At 57.4% G+C, this 13104-nt stretch overlaps 1 protein-coding gene across 1 annotated transcript in view; it reads right to left on the bottom strand.

Annotated features, from left to right (window-relative positions):
• SULT2B1 (sulfotransferase family 2B member 1) overlaps positions 1 to 12715 on the bottom strand; it is a 30719-nt gene extending 18004 nt beyond the window's left edge. Inside the window, exon 1 of the mRNA XM_047836453.1 lies at positions 12589 to 12715. Within this exon, the coding sequence (XP_047692409.1) occupies positions 12589 to 12656 (68 nt within the window). The 5' untranslated portion in view covers positions 12657 to 12715. The remainder of the gene's footprint in view (positions 1 to 12588) is intronic.
• Between the last annotated feature and the right edge of the window lie 389 nt (positions 12716 to 13104).

The following is a 13104-nucleotide window of genomic DNA, read 5'->3' as shown; positions in this document are numbered from 1 at the left end:
TCGGTCAACATTCGTTGAAGAAATAAAAATAAGGCTGGGGCGCCCCGGGGAGGCTCAGTGGGTTGGGCGTGCGACTTCGGCTCAGGTCATGATCTCGCCGTCCGTGAGTTCGGGGCCCCGCGACGGGCTCTGTGCTGACAGCTCGGAGCCTGGAGCCTGTTTCCGATTCGGTGTCTCCCTCTCTCTCTAGCCCTCCCCTGCTCACGCTCTGTCTCTCTGTCTCTGAAAAATGAATAAACCTTAAAAAAAAAAATTTTTTTTTTAAAAATAATGCTGAGAGCGCCCCCTTGGCACAGCGATCCCCACAACCTGATGCGCCTGAATTCATTTATTCCCTCCACAAAGCTAGGAGGTGGGTGGTATTTCTATCGCTGTGTTACAGATGTGGAATGGAGGCACAGAGAGGCAAAGTCACTGGGCTGATGTCACACAGCTACGGAGGGCAGAGCCGGGATTTGTACCCAATAGGGTGTGGCCCCTAACCACCAAGGGCCAGGAGGTAGCCCCCGAATTCGATTCTTTCCAGGTGTGCTCTTTCTGGGCAGGGGCTGTGGGGGGTTCGGGATGGGGAGGGTGGTCATGGAGACATGGGTTTGACCTCACATAACCTCTCCAAGTATGTCTTCACCTGCCTCCCCTTGGTCACTGGAGTATTTAGCTCCTTGGGGAATATTATTATCATACTGTATTGCATTATATACTGTATGTTAAAATATCTCACTGAACTATACATCTTTTTTCGTTTAATTATTTATTTTGAGAGACAGAGAAAGCACGAACAGGGGAGGGGCAGAGAGAGAGAATCCCAGGCAGGCTCTTTGCTGTCTGCACAGAGCCTGACACAGGGCTCGAACCCACGAACCTCGAGATAATGACCTGAGCCAAAGTCGGACTCTTAATTGACGGAGTCCCCCCAGGGGCCCATCCCTGAACTATCTTAATGTAAGCAGATTTTAAAGCAGATTCTCTCTCGGGGCGCCTGGCCGGGGTGGGGGGGGGCTCTGTCGGGTAAGTGTCTGATTCTCAAGTTTCAGCTCAGGTCATGAGTTTGTGGTTTTGTGAGTTCGAGCCCCACTTCAGGCTCTGTGCTAACAGTGTGGAGCCTGCTTGGGATTCTCTCTCTCTCTCTCTCTCTCTCTCTCCTTCTGTCTCTGGCCCTTCCCTGCTCACACTGTCTCTGTCTCTCTCAAAAATAAATAAATAGGGGCGCCTGGGTGGCTCAGTCGGTTGAGCTTCTGACTTTGCCTCCGGTCACGATCTCACGGTCCGTGAGTTCGAGCCCCGCGTCAGGTTCTGTGCTGACAGCTCAGAGCCTGGAGCCTGCTTCGGATTCTGTGTCTCCCTCTCTCTCTGACCCTCCCCTGTTCATGCTCTATCTCTCTCTGCCTCAAAAATAAATAAACGTTAAAAAAATTTTTTTTAATAAATAAATAACCCCCCCCCACATTTTAAAACGGCTTCTCTCCCTCTCCTGCGTGTTCAACCCAAGAGCAATGAAGTCGTATGTTCACTCCAATATCCGCACTCACACGTTTATAGCTCCCAGTCGCCCCAAAGTGGGAACACCCCAGACGTCCTTCAGCAGGTGCGCAGGCAAACGGGGACGTCCACACTGTGCGGCGCTACTTGGCAAAGACGAGAAACAGCCACTGAGAACGACCACCCATGGATGCGTCTCGAAGGCACCGCGCCCAGTGAAAGAAGCCAGACTCGGCCCCCAGCCTGTAGAATACCATCTATGTGACAGTGGCCCCCGAAGACGTCCGCATCCCAGTCCCCAGAGCCTATATGAGGGTGTTACATTTGCAGGGAAAGTGGGATCTGACAGCTGTGGTTACGGGAAGGGTTTCGAGATGGGGAGATTATTGGGGGCCGGGGAGGGGACCCTAAATGTAATCACAACGGTCCTTCTAAAAGGGAGGCGGGGGGGGGGGTGGGCTGAGAGAGAAGCCAGGATCACGGAAGCCGAAGGGAGCGAGGAGAGAGCTTGGAAGATGCGAGTGGCTGCATTTGGAGGCAGAAAAAGGAGTCCAGAGCCAAAGACCACAGGAAGCCTGTCGGGGCTGGCACAGAAGGAGAATTCTCTCTCCCAAGAGCCTCCAGGAGGGACGCACTCCTGCCACACGGGGATCTCCGCGCAGTGGCACCGAATCCCGACTTCTGACCCGCTCGCAGCCACAGGGGCGTGTGGTTAATTGTCGCAACCAACAACGGGAAACCAACAGGACGTTTTCCAGGAGGCAAAGCTGTACAGAGTCGAGGTGGGGGCGGGGTGGGGGGCGGTGAGGGCATTCAGGGATGCGGAGGGCGTGACCACAAAGGGGGCATGGGACCCGTTCTGTATCCTGAGGCTGGTGATGGTTACACAAATCTGTACAGGCGCTAAAATTCGTGAACCTAAACACGCCCCTCTTCTTTTTCCTTAATGTTTACTTATTTTTTGAGAGACAGAGACAGAGCGAGAGAGGAGCAGGGGCAGAGAGAGGGAGACGCAGAATCCGAAGCAGGCTCCAGGCTCTGAGCCGTCAGCACAGAGCCCGACGCGGGGCTCGAACTCACAAACCGTGAGATCGTGACCTGAGCCGAAGGTGGAGGCTTAACTGATGGAACCACCCAGGCACCCCGTCTTTTCTTTTTTTTTAGTACCCTCTACGCCGGATGTGGGGCTTGAACTCCCAACCCCGAGATCAGGAGCCCCACGCTCCAGGGACTGAGTCATCCAGGTGCCCCTGTATGTTTTTCTTTAACGAGCCTCTTTAATATAAATGCTTAAAGTCCACTATCCAGTCTTGTAGCAAAACATCCCTTTGGCCAGTGTCCTTCTTGGCTATGCAGGAATGTACACAGAAGCTGTGCCTCTCTGGTCTCATTTGAAGAATGAGCAGCGGCGGGGGGGGGGGGGGGGAGGGGGGGGGACCAGGGACCTCTTTTCCAGGGGCCTTCCAGTCTGATGTCGAAAGACAGCTCTCCATATCCCTGGAAGCTTTAGGCCTTCTTGCCCGAGACGGGGTCAAATCGCTCCATTCAGCCCGCGAGGATTTATTGAGCACCTACGGTATGCCGGAGGCTGGGGCACAGAGTAGGTGGACAAACAAACAAAAAGCCCTATTGTGGTGTGTGTTTGAGCAGACAAAAATGAACCCCGAACGTTTTAAATGTGGTGTATCGGACGGTGATGGGGGCAGGTGGGGTAGGCGGGGGTTAGGGAGTGTGCGGGAAAGGCTGCGATTATATATAGATATATTTTAAGTGTATTTATTTATTTTTGAGAGGGGAGGAGGGGCGGAGAGAGAAGAGAGAGAGAGAGACAGAGAGAGAGAAACCCAAGCGGGCTTGCCCTGTCAGCAGGGAGCCCGAAGCAAGGCTCGAACTCACCCCTGAGATCTTGACCTGAGCCGGATGCTTGACCGACCGAGCCACCCAGCACCCCCCTCTTCCAAGGTGGCGATTTAAGATCAAGGGAGTCAAGGGGCGCCTGGGTGGCGCAGTCGGTTAAGCGTCCGACTTCAGCCAGGTCACGATCTCGCACTCCGTGAGTTCGAGCCCCGCGTCAGGCTCTGGGCTGATGGCTCAGAGCCTGGAGTCTGTTTCCGATTCTGTGTCTCCCTCTCTCTCTGCCCCTCCCCCGTTCATGCTCTGTCTCTCTCTGTCCCAAAAATAAATAAACGTTGAAAAAAAAAAGATCAAGGGAGTCAAGGGACGGTCAGAGGACCGGAGAGAGGCCTGGGAAGCAGTATGGGGGAGGGGGAGAGCAGGAGGGAGAGCAGGAGGGCGGGAACGGTTTGTGCAAAGCGGAGGAGAGAGAGGGGGCTGCTGGGATTTGGGGGGCTGCAGGGGCACCGCCCCCTTCCTGCGAGCGGCCCCACCCTTGAGGAATGCAATCAGGCCGCAAGATGCTTTTAACAGCCAGCCTGCCAGCCTGCTGACTCATGGCGGGGGCCTGTGACCAACCTGCCTTTCTCTGGGGGAGCCCTCCCAGACTCCCCGAGCCCGAGCTGGGTTCACCGTGCCTCATTCCCAGGGCACACCGTGCGGTCTCCAGCCCAGCCCCATGCCTTTGCCTGGGCCCTTCTCTGTGGCGGGAGCGCCTTTCCTCACCTCCCGAAATTCCAGAAGCTTGGAGCCCATCTGGGCAAGCCTCCCCATCTCCTCTGGGCACCTCCTTCTCAGTGCAATGACTCACGCCTTGGCCGCAGTCCAGAGAGAAACCAGGCGCTTTTCACTTGCCCGCTCTTGGGGTTGGGGGGGGGGGATTATAGAGTCACCTCTTTGGGAGATCACTTGGCAACATTTTAATTATGCAGACCACCCCCTCTAAAGCAGGAGACAACCCCCCCCCCCCCCAGGCGCATTCTTCTTAAAATCAGTCAGGCCCCACTAGGAGGGGGAGGAGGAGGGAGCAGAAATTCCCCTTCTCCCGTGTCCCACCTCCAAGAATCAGTGATGTAAAACATCGTGTATGAAAACAAAATCCCACTGGGGCGCCTGGGTGGCTCAGCGGGTTAAGCGTCCGACTTTGGTTCCGGTCATGATCTCGTGGTTCGTGAGTTCGAGCGCCGCGTCCCTGTCTGGCTCTGTGCGGACAGCTCGGAGCCCGGAGCCTGCTTCCGATTCTGTGTCTCCCCCTCTCCCTGCCCCTCCCCTGCTTGCACTCTGTCTCTGTCTCTCAGAAATAAACACTGGGACGCCTGGGTGGCTCAGTCAGTTAAACATCCGACTTCGACTCAGGTCATGATCTCCAGGTACATGGGTGCGGGTCCCGCATCGGGCGGGCTCTGTGCTGACAGCTCGGAGCCTGGAGCCCGCTTCCGATTCTGTGTCTCCCCCTCTTTCCACCCCTCCCCCGCTCATGCTCTCTCAAAATAAATGAACATTAAAAAACTTTAAAAAGGATTTAAAATAAATAAGTACATACACATTAAAAAAAAAAAAGTTAAAAAAGAAAAAATCCCATTAGGGCAGCTGGGTGGCTCAGCTGGTTAAGCATCCAGGACTCTTGATTTCGGCTCAGGTCAGGATCCCTGGGGTCATGGGATCCAGCCCTGTGTCAGGGCTTTAGGCTGAGAAGTTTCTCTCTCTCTTTCTCTGCCCCTCCCCCTCCCAATAAAAAAAAATAAAAGAAAATCCCGTGAGCACATATGGGACCGGTTCCAAAGAAACGTTCTGATGTGTGCCTCTTCCTTCGAAATGCATCACAAATAAGGACGGATAGTGGTTTGGGTCTGGGGCAGTTGTGAGACTAGAATTTTCCACGTCCTGGCTTCCGTGCATCTTGAATTCTGAATTAAATCATAGTGGCAGTGGCTGCTGTGTGCTTGCCACCCCCCCACCCCTGCCCTTGGCTGGTGGGACCAGAGACATCTCGGGGGACTTGGAAACCACCGGTGGAAGCACCTGACCCCAAACATGTGACCACATGGCCCAAAGCACTTGGGGCTGGAGGATGACCCCTCCTTGAACTTCTACTGGGTTAAGCACCTCACGTGGGTGGGGCTTGGGGGGGGTACATTTAAGTCCGGCAGACTTGCTTAATGAGGCACATGCGTATTTGTCTTTCTCTTTAGAAAATCTAAGTGGAGGAGGTGGGGAGGGGCCACCTGGGTGGCTCAGTCTCTTGGTTTCAGCTCAGGTCACGCTCTCACGGCTTCGTGTGTTCGAGCCCCGCGTCGGGCTCTGTGCTGACAGCTCAGAGCCTGGAGCCTGTTTCAGATTCTGTGTCTCCCTCTCTCTGACCCTCCCCTGTTCATGCTCTATCTCTCCCTGTCTCAAAAATAAATAAAATGTTAAAAATTTTAGAAGCACAGGCAAACATAGGCACAGGGTGAGCGCTCAGAGCTCCTCAGATTTCTTCTCTCTTTCCCCTCCTCCTCTCCGCTCCCCCTCCCCCTCTCCTCTCCTTCCAAAAAATACTGATTTCCTGCAGGCTCTGAGACGGCAGCACAGAACCCGACGGGGGGCTCGAACTCACGAACAGTGAGACCGTGACCTGAGCCGAAGTCGGACGCTCAACCAACTGAGCGCCCCCCCCCGGCCCAGGCACCCCAGAAATGTCTTAATCTTAAGGGAATTTTGACAAGCGCACATCCTCAGGCAGTCCGAACTCCCATCAAGATATGCAAGAGTCCACGGCCCCAGAAAGTTTCCTCCTGTCTCTTCCTAATCTGTCCCCGCCCTTGCCCGAGTGGTGACCTCTGTCCTGCATTTACCTCATAAATTGAGCTGTCTGGTCTTGGCTGTTCTAGAACATTCATCTTATGGCATGCACTCTGGCACCTGCCTTCTTTGCTGAGCATAACGTCCTCGACATTCCCTGATGTCTGCGTGTATATTCGAATTTTTTCCTTTTTTGCAGCTGAGTAGAATTCTACTGCACGAATCAATCCCCGCGTGATTATCCATCCATCCCCCTGTTCACGGCTGTTTCTAGATCAGGCTGTTCTGCCTAAAGCTGTTGCAATGTCCTTGCCTACGTTCGCATTTCTTGGGGCAAACAACCAGGTATTTTCTCTCTCTCTCTCAAACGAAATAAACGTAAAAACTTTTATATCAACTTTTAAATGGTTTTTGAAAAACGCGTGGGATACATCACTTTGATATATTACTTTTATAATAATGATCAAGAAAAATCTAGCTAAAGAAATGAATCACTCCCTTCAAATTCTCAGAGCTCTTTGTACTGTATCCCCGGCTTCGTCCCTCAAGGGCCAGCAGACTCATGGCGCCCCCACCGGCCCCCACCTCTCCCAGGTCCCCACACCAGCACGACCGGTGTTGTTCCGTACCCACCATCGAGTTCTCATTGTTCCCTATATACTCTATGCTCCAGCACACCTCGGATGTCTGTGTGTGCTGTGCCTTTAGCCAGAGGCTCCTTTTGACTTTTCTCTCTCTCCTTTGTCTCTCTCCCTTGCAACATACATCCAACGGAACTTTCTGTGATGATGGAAACCGCTGGCTCCGCGCTGGCCAGTATGACCTCTGCTTGTCTGCGAGTGGCTACTGAGCCCTTGAAATGCGGCCGTGATAACAGGGGCCCTTTTAGTTCTATTTGATCAGTATTGATTTCAACCGCAACCCTGACACTTTACTCGGTTGTGAGAAAACTTTCTAGGCAGGTTTGGAACAACTCGGGCCTGGGAATTGACTTTTCGTAGCTGTAACGGGGTGAGGTCTATTTTTGTTTTTAATGTTTATTAAATTTGTTTATTTTTTATTCAATTGTTTATTTAATTAAAAAAAAATTTTTTTTTGAGAGACAGAGAGAGGCGGAACGTGAGTAAGAGAGGGGCAGACACAGAATCCGAAGCAGGCTCCGGGCTCCGAGCCGTCGGCACAGAGCCCGACGCGGGGCTCGGACTCACGGACCGCGAGATCATGACCTGAGCCGAAGTCGGACGCTTAACCGACTGAGCCACCCGGGGGGCCCCATGGGGCGAGAGCTACATGCCCATCAAGTCTTTCTGATGGGAGTTTGGCATCTCCTTGGAGAAAAAAAAACCCGCTCAGCCTCAGAGGCTTAGTATGAAAAGAAGAATGGAAAATATTTCATCCATAGTTTGTTCTATCGGTTACATGTTGAAATGGTAACATCTCAGATATAGCGGGTTAAATAAAATACAAAACTGAAATTAGTTTTGCCGGTGCCTTTTGCCACTTTTTTTTTTTTTTTTAACGTGGCTACTAGAAAATGTTTACCTGGGGGTTCACGCTGTGCATCTGTGGGACAGCGTTGGTCTGGAGGGTGGACAGACCACAGACTCATTGGTCCCGTGTGGGTGACAGCCTCTTCTTGCCCTCTGAGGTCCCCTCTGGGGGGCTTGGGGGGAGGCCCTGGGAGCAAAGCTCAGATGTACGAGCCCTCTCTGGGCCTCAGTTTGCCCACCTGTAAAGTGGGAGTCCTCACATCGGCCGCCTCACAGGGCTGTTGTGAGGTTGGAGGGAGCTGACCCACACAAAGCCCTCAACCGGCCTGGCGCATGGGGAATGCTCTGGAAGGCTGTAATTATTACCGTTCTTCACCCAGACCCCACCCTTCCTGGCACCTGAGTTCCTGGCTCAGGAGGGGTCACAGGATTTGGAGAAGGAGGAGAGAAAACCGCAGAAACCCTGACTCAGCAGAGAGCGCCCGGGTCTGACCCGTCCCCAGGCATCACCCCCTCTGCACCCATTTCGCAGACGCGCAGCTCCAAGCGCCCCCGTCTGCCCCGCGGGTCCCAGCCAGGGAGCCATGTGGCACATCCTTGTCCGCTGTAGCAAAGTCCTCTGGGTCAGGCCTCACCGGCAACACCAGCGTCTCCCTCCTTGCCTCGGCATTCAATGCTACCAAGGGCCCGCCGGGCACCGCTCTCCCTCCCACCTTCCGCAAACCGGGCTGCTCAGTTCTTTCCAAGAGGGTCCTCGGATGCTCCCATTTTCCGGCCCCTAAAGAGCACGTGGGAGTCTGGGGAGGGGGGTGGCCGTGAGCGTCTCCCAAGGCACCTTCTTTACTCGCGGTGGCCCGGAGTCCCCTCCCCTCTCTGCCCAAATCCGGGGCCCAGATTCCACCCAGGCGACAAGGCCCAATGTCTTATTATTTGTTTATTGCTCGGGACCTTTTTATTAGCGGGCCCCTTCTCCTTGGGCCAAGCAGCTCTGGGGACCGGCAGGGCTCTAGCCATAAAAGCTTTGGGATGGCTCAGCCCCCCCCAGGGAAGGAGAGGGCGGGATTGTAAAACCTGGCCTGAGGACCTCAGCCATAAAGAGGCAGAGATCAGAAAGGGCCTTGCACGAGGCTCTCCAAGATCAGAGGGAGGGAGGGGTGGTAACCACAGGTCCAAATGCCTGCTTGGCTTCCCCTGGCCTTGACTCCCTCCAGGAGGGGCTGGCCCGGAAATGTGGCGGAGCACAGGAGGCAGCCTACTAAGCTTCCGGTCTGGGCTGGGGCCCGCTTCCCCTTCCTCGTCTTGCTCATCCCAGCCAGGGCCTGCGCGTCGGGCAGGCTCGGTTCAAATCCTGGCTACACCCTACTTGGCAGCGGTGTGACCTCGGGCAGCTCGCTCGACCTCTCTGGGCCTCCGGTGTCTCAACCATAAACGGGATGATGAGAGCTAGTCATCTGCGCGGGTTAATCTCACTGGTTGTGAAGGCGAAGTGGCTGAATGTGTGCCGGGCACCGGTGCGGTGAGCGCATAAGCAAGGGCGAAAAGGGACGAACGTCCCCTGGGCCTGTGTCGCCTTGGGCGCCACGGACCGTACGCTGAACACAAACTGCCCACGCGTCCTGCCTGCCTCCCGCTTTGAACATTTCCCTTGGCAAATTCTTACTTTGCCCTCAGGACCCCCTTTGCGTACACGGGACGCCCACACAATTTATAAGGCTTGATTTCTAACAAACCCCGTGAACGAGAACATTCTGAGCAGCGTGGCCTTGCGGGTGTCTCTGGGCTCCTCAACCGCTATCCCGATGAAATCCTTGTCCATTGCTTTTGGTTTCTTGGTTTTAGTTCTTTTAAATGTTTATTTTATTCGGGGGTGGGGGGAGGGGCAGAGAGAGAGAGAGAGAGAGAGAGAGAGAGGGGGAGACACGGAATCCGAAGCCGGCCAGACTCCCAGCACTCAGCCCAGAGCCCGACGCGGGGCTCGAACCCACGAACCCGCGAGATCATGACCTGAGCCGAGGTCGACATGCGGCTGCTCAATGGACTGAGCCCCGCCCCCGCCGTCCCCCCCCCCCCCCCCCCCCCCGTGGCTCGCTTTTTTAAAGAGACTTTTGTCCTGAGTGCCTGTACTCCGACAGCGAGATATCGGCTTTTTGGGTTTGGGGGGGGGGGCGGTAAAAAAATGGAATTACGCTGTAGCTGGCGTCCTGTGATTCGTTCCTTTCGCTGGACATGAGGAGCCACTCGTGTGGCGGTTGCGTAACAAGGGTCCCCATGGGAATGTCCCACTGCCCTTTGCTCCCCTGTGATCCAGACTTGCCTGCTGTCTGCCCCTCCTCTCCCCTGCTCACCTGCCTTCTGGTCCTGCCTCATCCTTGCTCGGGGCTTGCCTCATCTTTCCTCCACTCATTCCTTGACATCCTTCTCAGAGACCTGCTGGGGCCCCGGGGTGGCCCAACTCTGTCCCTACCCGCGAACAGTCCACGGTTTGATGCGTGGGATGCCTTTGAAGCTGGAGGTGCGGTCAGGGACCAAGGATCCGAAATCGGGGAGAAAGACTTTGCGGGAGAGAGGTCGTCCCCCGGGCAAAGGAATGTTTGGAAACATGCAAAGGCCTGAAGGTGGGAGGTCCAGGCCCCCGAGAGAGAGCGGGTGTGGAGGCAACCAGGTGGGGCTCAGGCACTGAGGAAGGTGGGGACTATGCGGAGAGGAGCTCCCACGGAAGAAGCAGGGCGAACGGCGAGACCCCAGCCCTACTCCCCCATTTTACAGCCAGCTCCGTCTTGATCTCTAGTATTTCTGCTCCAGAGTAGGATTTCTCTGGGACAGAGAAATCTGTGTCTTAAACGTTTTAGACACCATCAGCATGGGCGCTAGGGAGCCACAGAGGGAACTTGAGCTGGGGATGGCTACGGGTGGATTTGGAGACGAGAAAAGACTTCTCCGGGAATCCTCAGAGGAAATGAACATGCAAAGGCACTGGGGCAGAGAAGGTGAGGCATGTGGCCAGGGAATGTGAAGTCCTGGGGCACAGGCAGGAGGCCTGACCATCAGGGCCCAGAAAACCTTGGGACTGGGGGGAGGGGAGGGGCAGCTCTGGGAAGGACCGGAGACCGGGAGGCTGGGGTGAGGCTGGGGGTGGTGGAGAGGAGGCGTGAGGGGAGCAGGCAGAAGGAGGGTGTGGGTGGAGTCCAGGGACAGGACGGTGGGGCTGACACGCCTGCGGGAGGGAACAGCAAAGCCTGGGGTGACCGGGACCCATGTGGACATCCCCAGATGGAAACCCAGGAGGAGGCACGATTCTGGGGAGCCCCTGAGCCCCCGCCCCACGCTGCGGATGGTGTGTGTCTTAAGCCCCGGAGGGGCCCAGAGGGGATGGTAGGGGCCCCCGGGAGACACATCCTTCTGGGCCCAGGGCTTCCAGAAGCTCAGAGAAGAAAGTCCGAGGGGCTAAAGGCACTCGCTCGGGCCTACACGTGGCTCACGGGCGACGGTTCGTGACCCCCACTTTTCAGACGGGGACCCTGAGGCTCAGGAGGGCACGTGACTGGATCAAGGTCACGCACTGAGCGAGGGCTGGCCATCCGCCGGCCCTCTGGCTGTGGGGGAGCAGAGAGGAGGGAGGCTCCCAGATGGAGGGAAGCCGGGGGCTCTCCGGGGGGGGGGGGGAGACAGGGCAGAAAGCCAGAGGGCCAGGAGAAAGGGACAGGAGAATGCAATGCGGAGCAGAAAATGCCAGGCCTTCCCGGAGCAGGGCGGGGACAGCCCGGAGCACCTCAGCCCCGGAGGCACAGAGCCCAGAGCCCCTGGGAGCCTTGTCTACATCACACAGCTCTCAGAATTCAAGTGCTGGGATCCCTGGAGCCCGGGGAAGCTCCTGGCTGAGGGCAGGGAGGGCAGGGGAGGGGCCCGACACTGCAGCCTGGGGTGGCTGGAGGGGCCCAGAAGGCCAGCGGACAGACTCGCCTGGCCCGCCCGCCTGGCCTGCCGGAGAGTAAGATATCAGGGGTCGGAGATCATGTAGGCAGCGCACCTTGTGATCTCGGGCTGGCTGCCTGCCCTCTCTGAGCCTCCACTCGCTCATCTGAAGACGGGGCCACGGGCAGGGGGCGCGGGGGGGGGGGGGCGGGTGTGGCCAAGGCTGTGGAGGACGGGAGGAACCGCAGACTCCGGGGGCAGACCGATGGGGTTCGGGTTTGCTTCCGGCCGCCCCATCACGGCCGTGGCACTTGCCCTCCCAGCCTCAGTTTCCCCATCCGGAAAGCGGGTACCGGACCAGTGTCCGACTCACCCCCAGGAACAGAGGAGTCATGCTCCGGAGGTGGGAAGGGCTGTGTGCTGACCTCTGCCTCGAGGGCCGGGCCGAGGAGCCCAGGGCCCATCCTCCGGCCCTCCAAGCTCCCCCCCTGGGGACCCGGGGACCCGGGGACCCGGGGACAAGGGCTCTGGCTCTGGGACCCAGCTGCATCCGGGGCCCCGCCCACCCCTGCCGTCTCCCACCTCCCCCAAACAGAGCAGGGACCACATCCTGAGCCCCTGTGAGGGGCAGCACCCCCATCTGAGGGTCCCTTGGGGTGTCCGGGAGGAAAAGGCGACAACAGACCCTCCTGTGTCCTGACCGTTTGCTCTGAGCCAAATCCCTGCCCTCACCCAGCCCCACATCAGGAAGACGCCTTCGAAAGAGAGACAAACTGAGGCCCCACAGCGGTCAGGGCCACCTCACAGGTCCCAGCTGCCAACTCGGCACAGCCCGTGCCCCACTCCCTTCCAGGAGGGACCTGCATCCCAGGGTGGAAGGGCCAGCTGGGTCCCGCGGACCCAGGCGGGAGGCAGCAGGAGCCTGGCAGCCACCGGGGCAGAAACGGACCTGTGGCTCTCCCCCCAGGCCACCTCCTCCAGGCGGCGGGGTGGAGGGGGGATCTCCTGGCTCGCGCCCGGCTCTGGGCCTCACCTGATGTCCAAGATGTCCTCAGGGCCGTCCCACAGGGCCGGGATCCGGGGCTCCGCGGGCCCGTCCATGGCAGGCGGCGGGTGAGGGCGGGGAGGGGAGGACGCGCAGGGAGCCGGCAGCGCGCGGGGACCGGGTATGTGCAGCGGTGACGCCTGCCACCCGGGGCGTCCGCCAGGTGCCTACCTCCGCGCCCAAGGGGAGGGGCAGCACCCAGCCGGTTCTCCAAGCTGCTACCCACGCCTCCGACAGCGGGGAGAGGCTGGGAGAGAGCCGCCCTTCTCCGAGGGTGGGGAGGGGAGGAGGGTGATGGGCACATCTGAGGAATGTCGCCCGTGGCGTGGCGGGGCTGGGGGGGGAGGGGCGGGGGGCAGAGTCCGAGGCGTAAGTCCACCGCCACAAGGGAACCTCCCGGGCTGGTGGCTCTGGGCATACCTCTCTGGAGCCTCGGTTCACTGCGGTAACAAAAAGGCCAGTCCCATCGCAGAGAGTTCATTCATTCATCCACACTTGCATTCA

Source organism: Prionailurus viverrinus, chromosome E2, assembly GCF_022837055.1.
Source record: "Prionailurus viverrinus isolate Anna chromosome E2, UM_Priviv_1.0, whole genome shotgun sequence".
Classification (NCBI taxonomy): Eukaryota; Metazoa; Chordata; class Mammalia; order Carnivora; family Felidae; genus Prionailurus; species Prionailurus viverrinus.
Note: the sequence above shows the minus strand (reverse complement) of the source record. Positions and strands in the feature narration are given on the sequence as shown.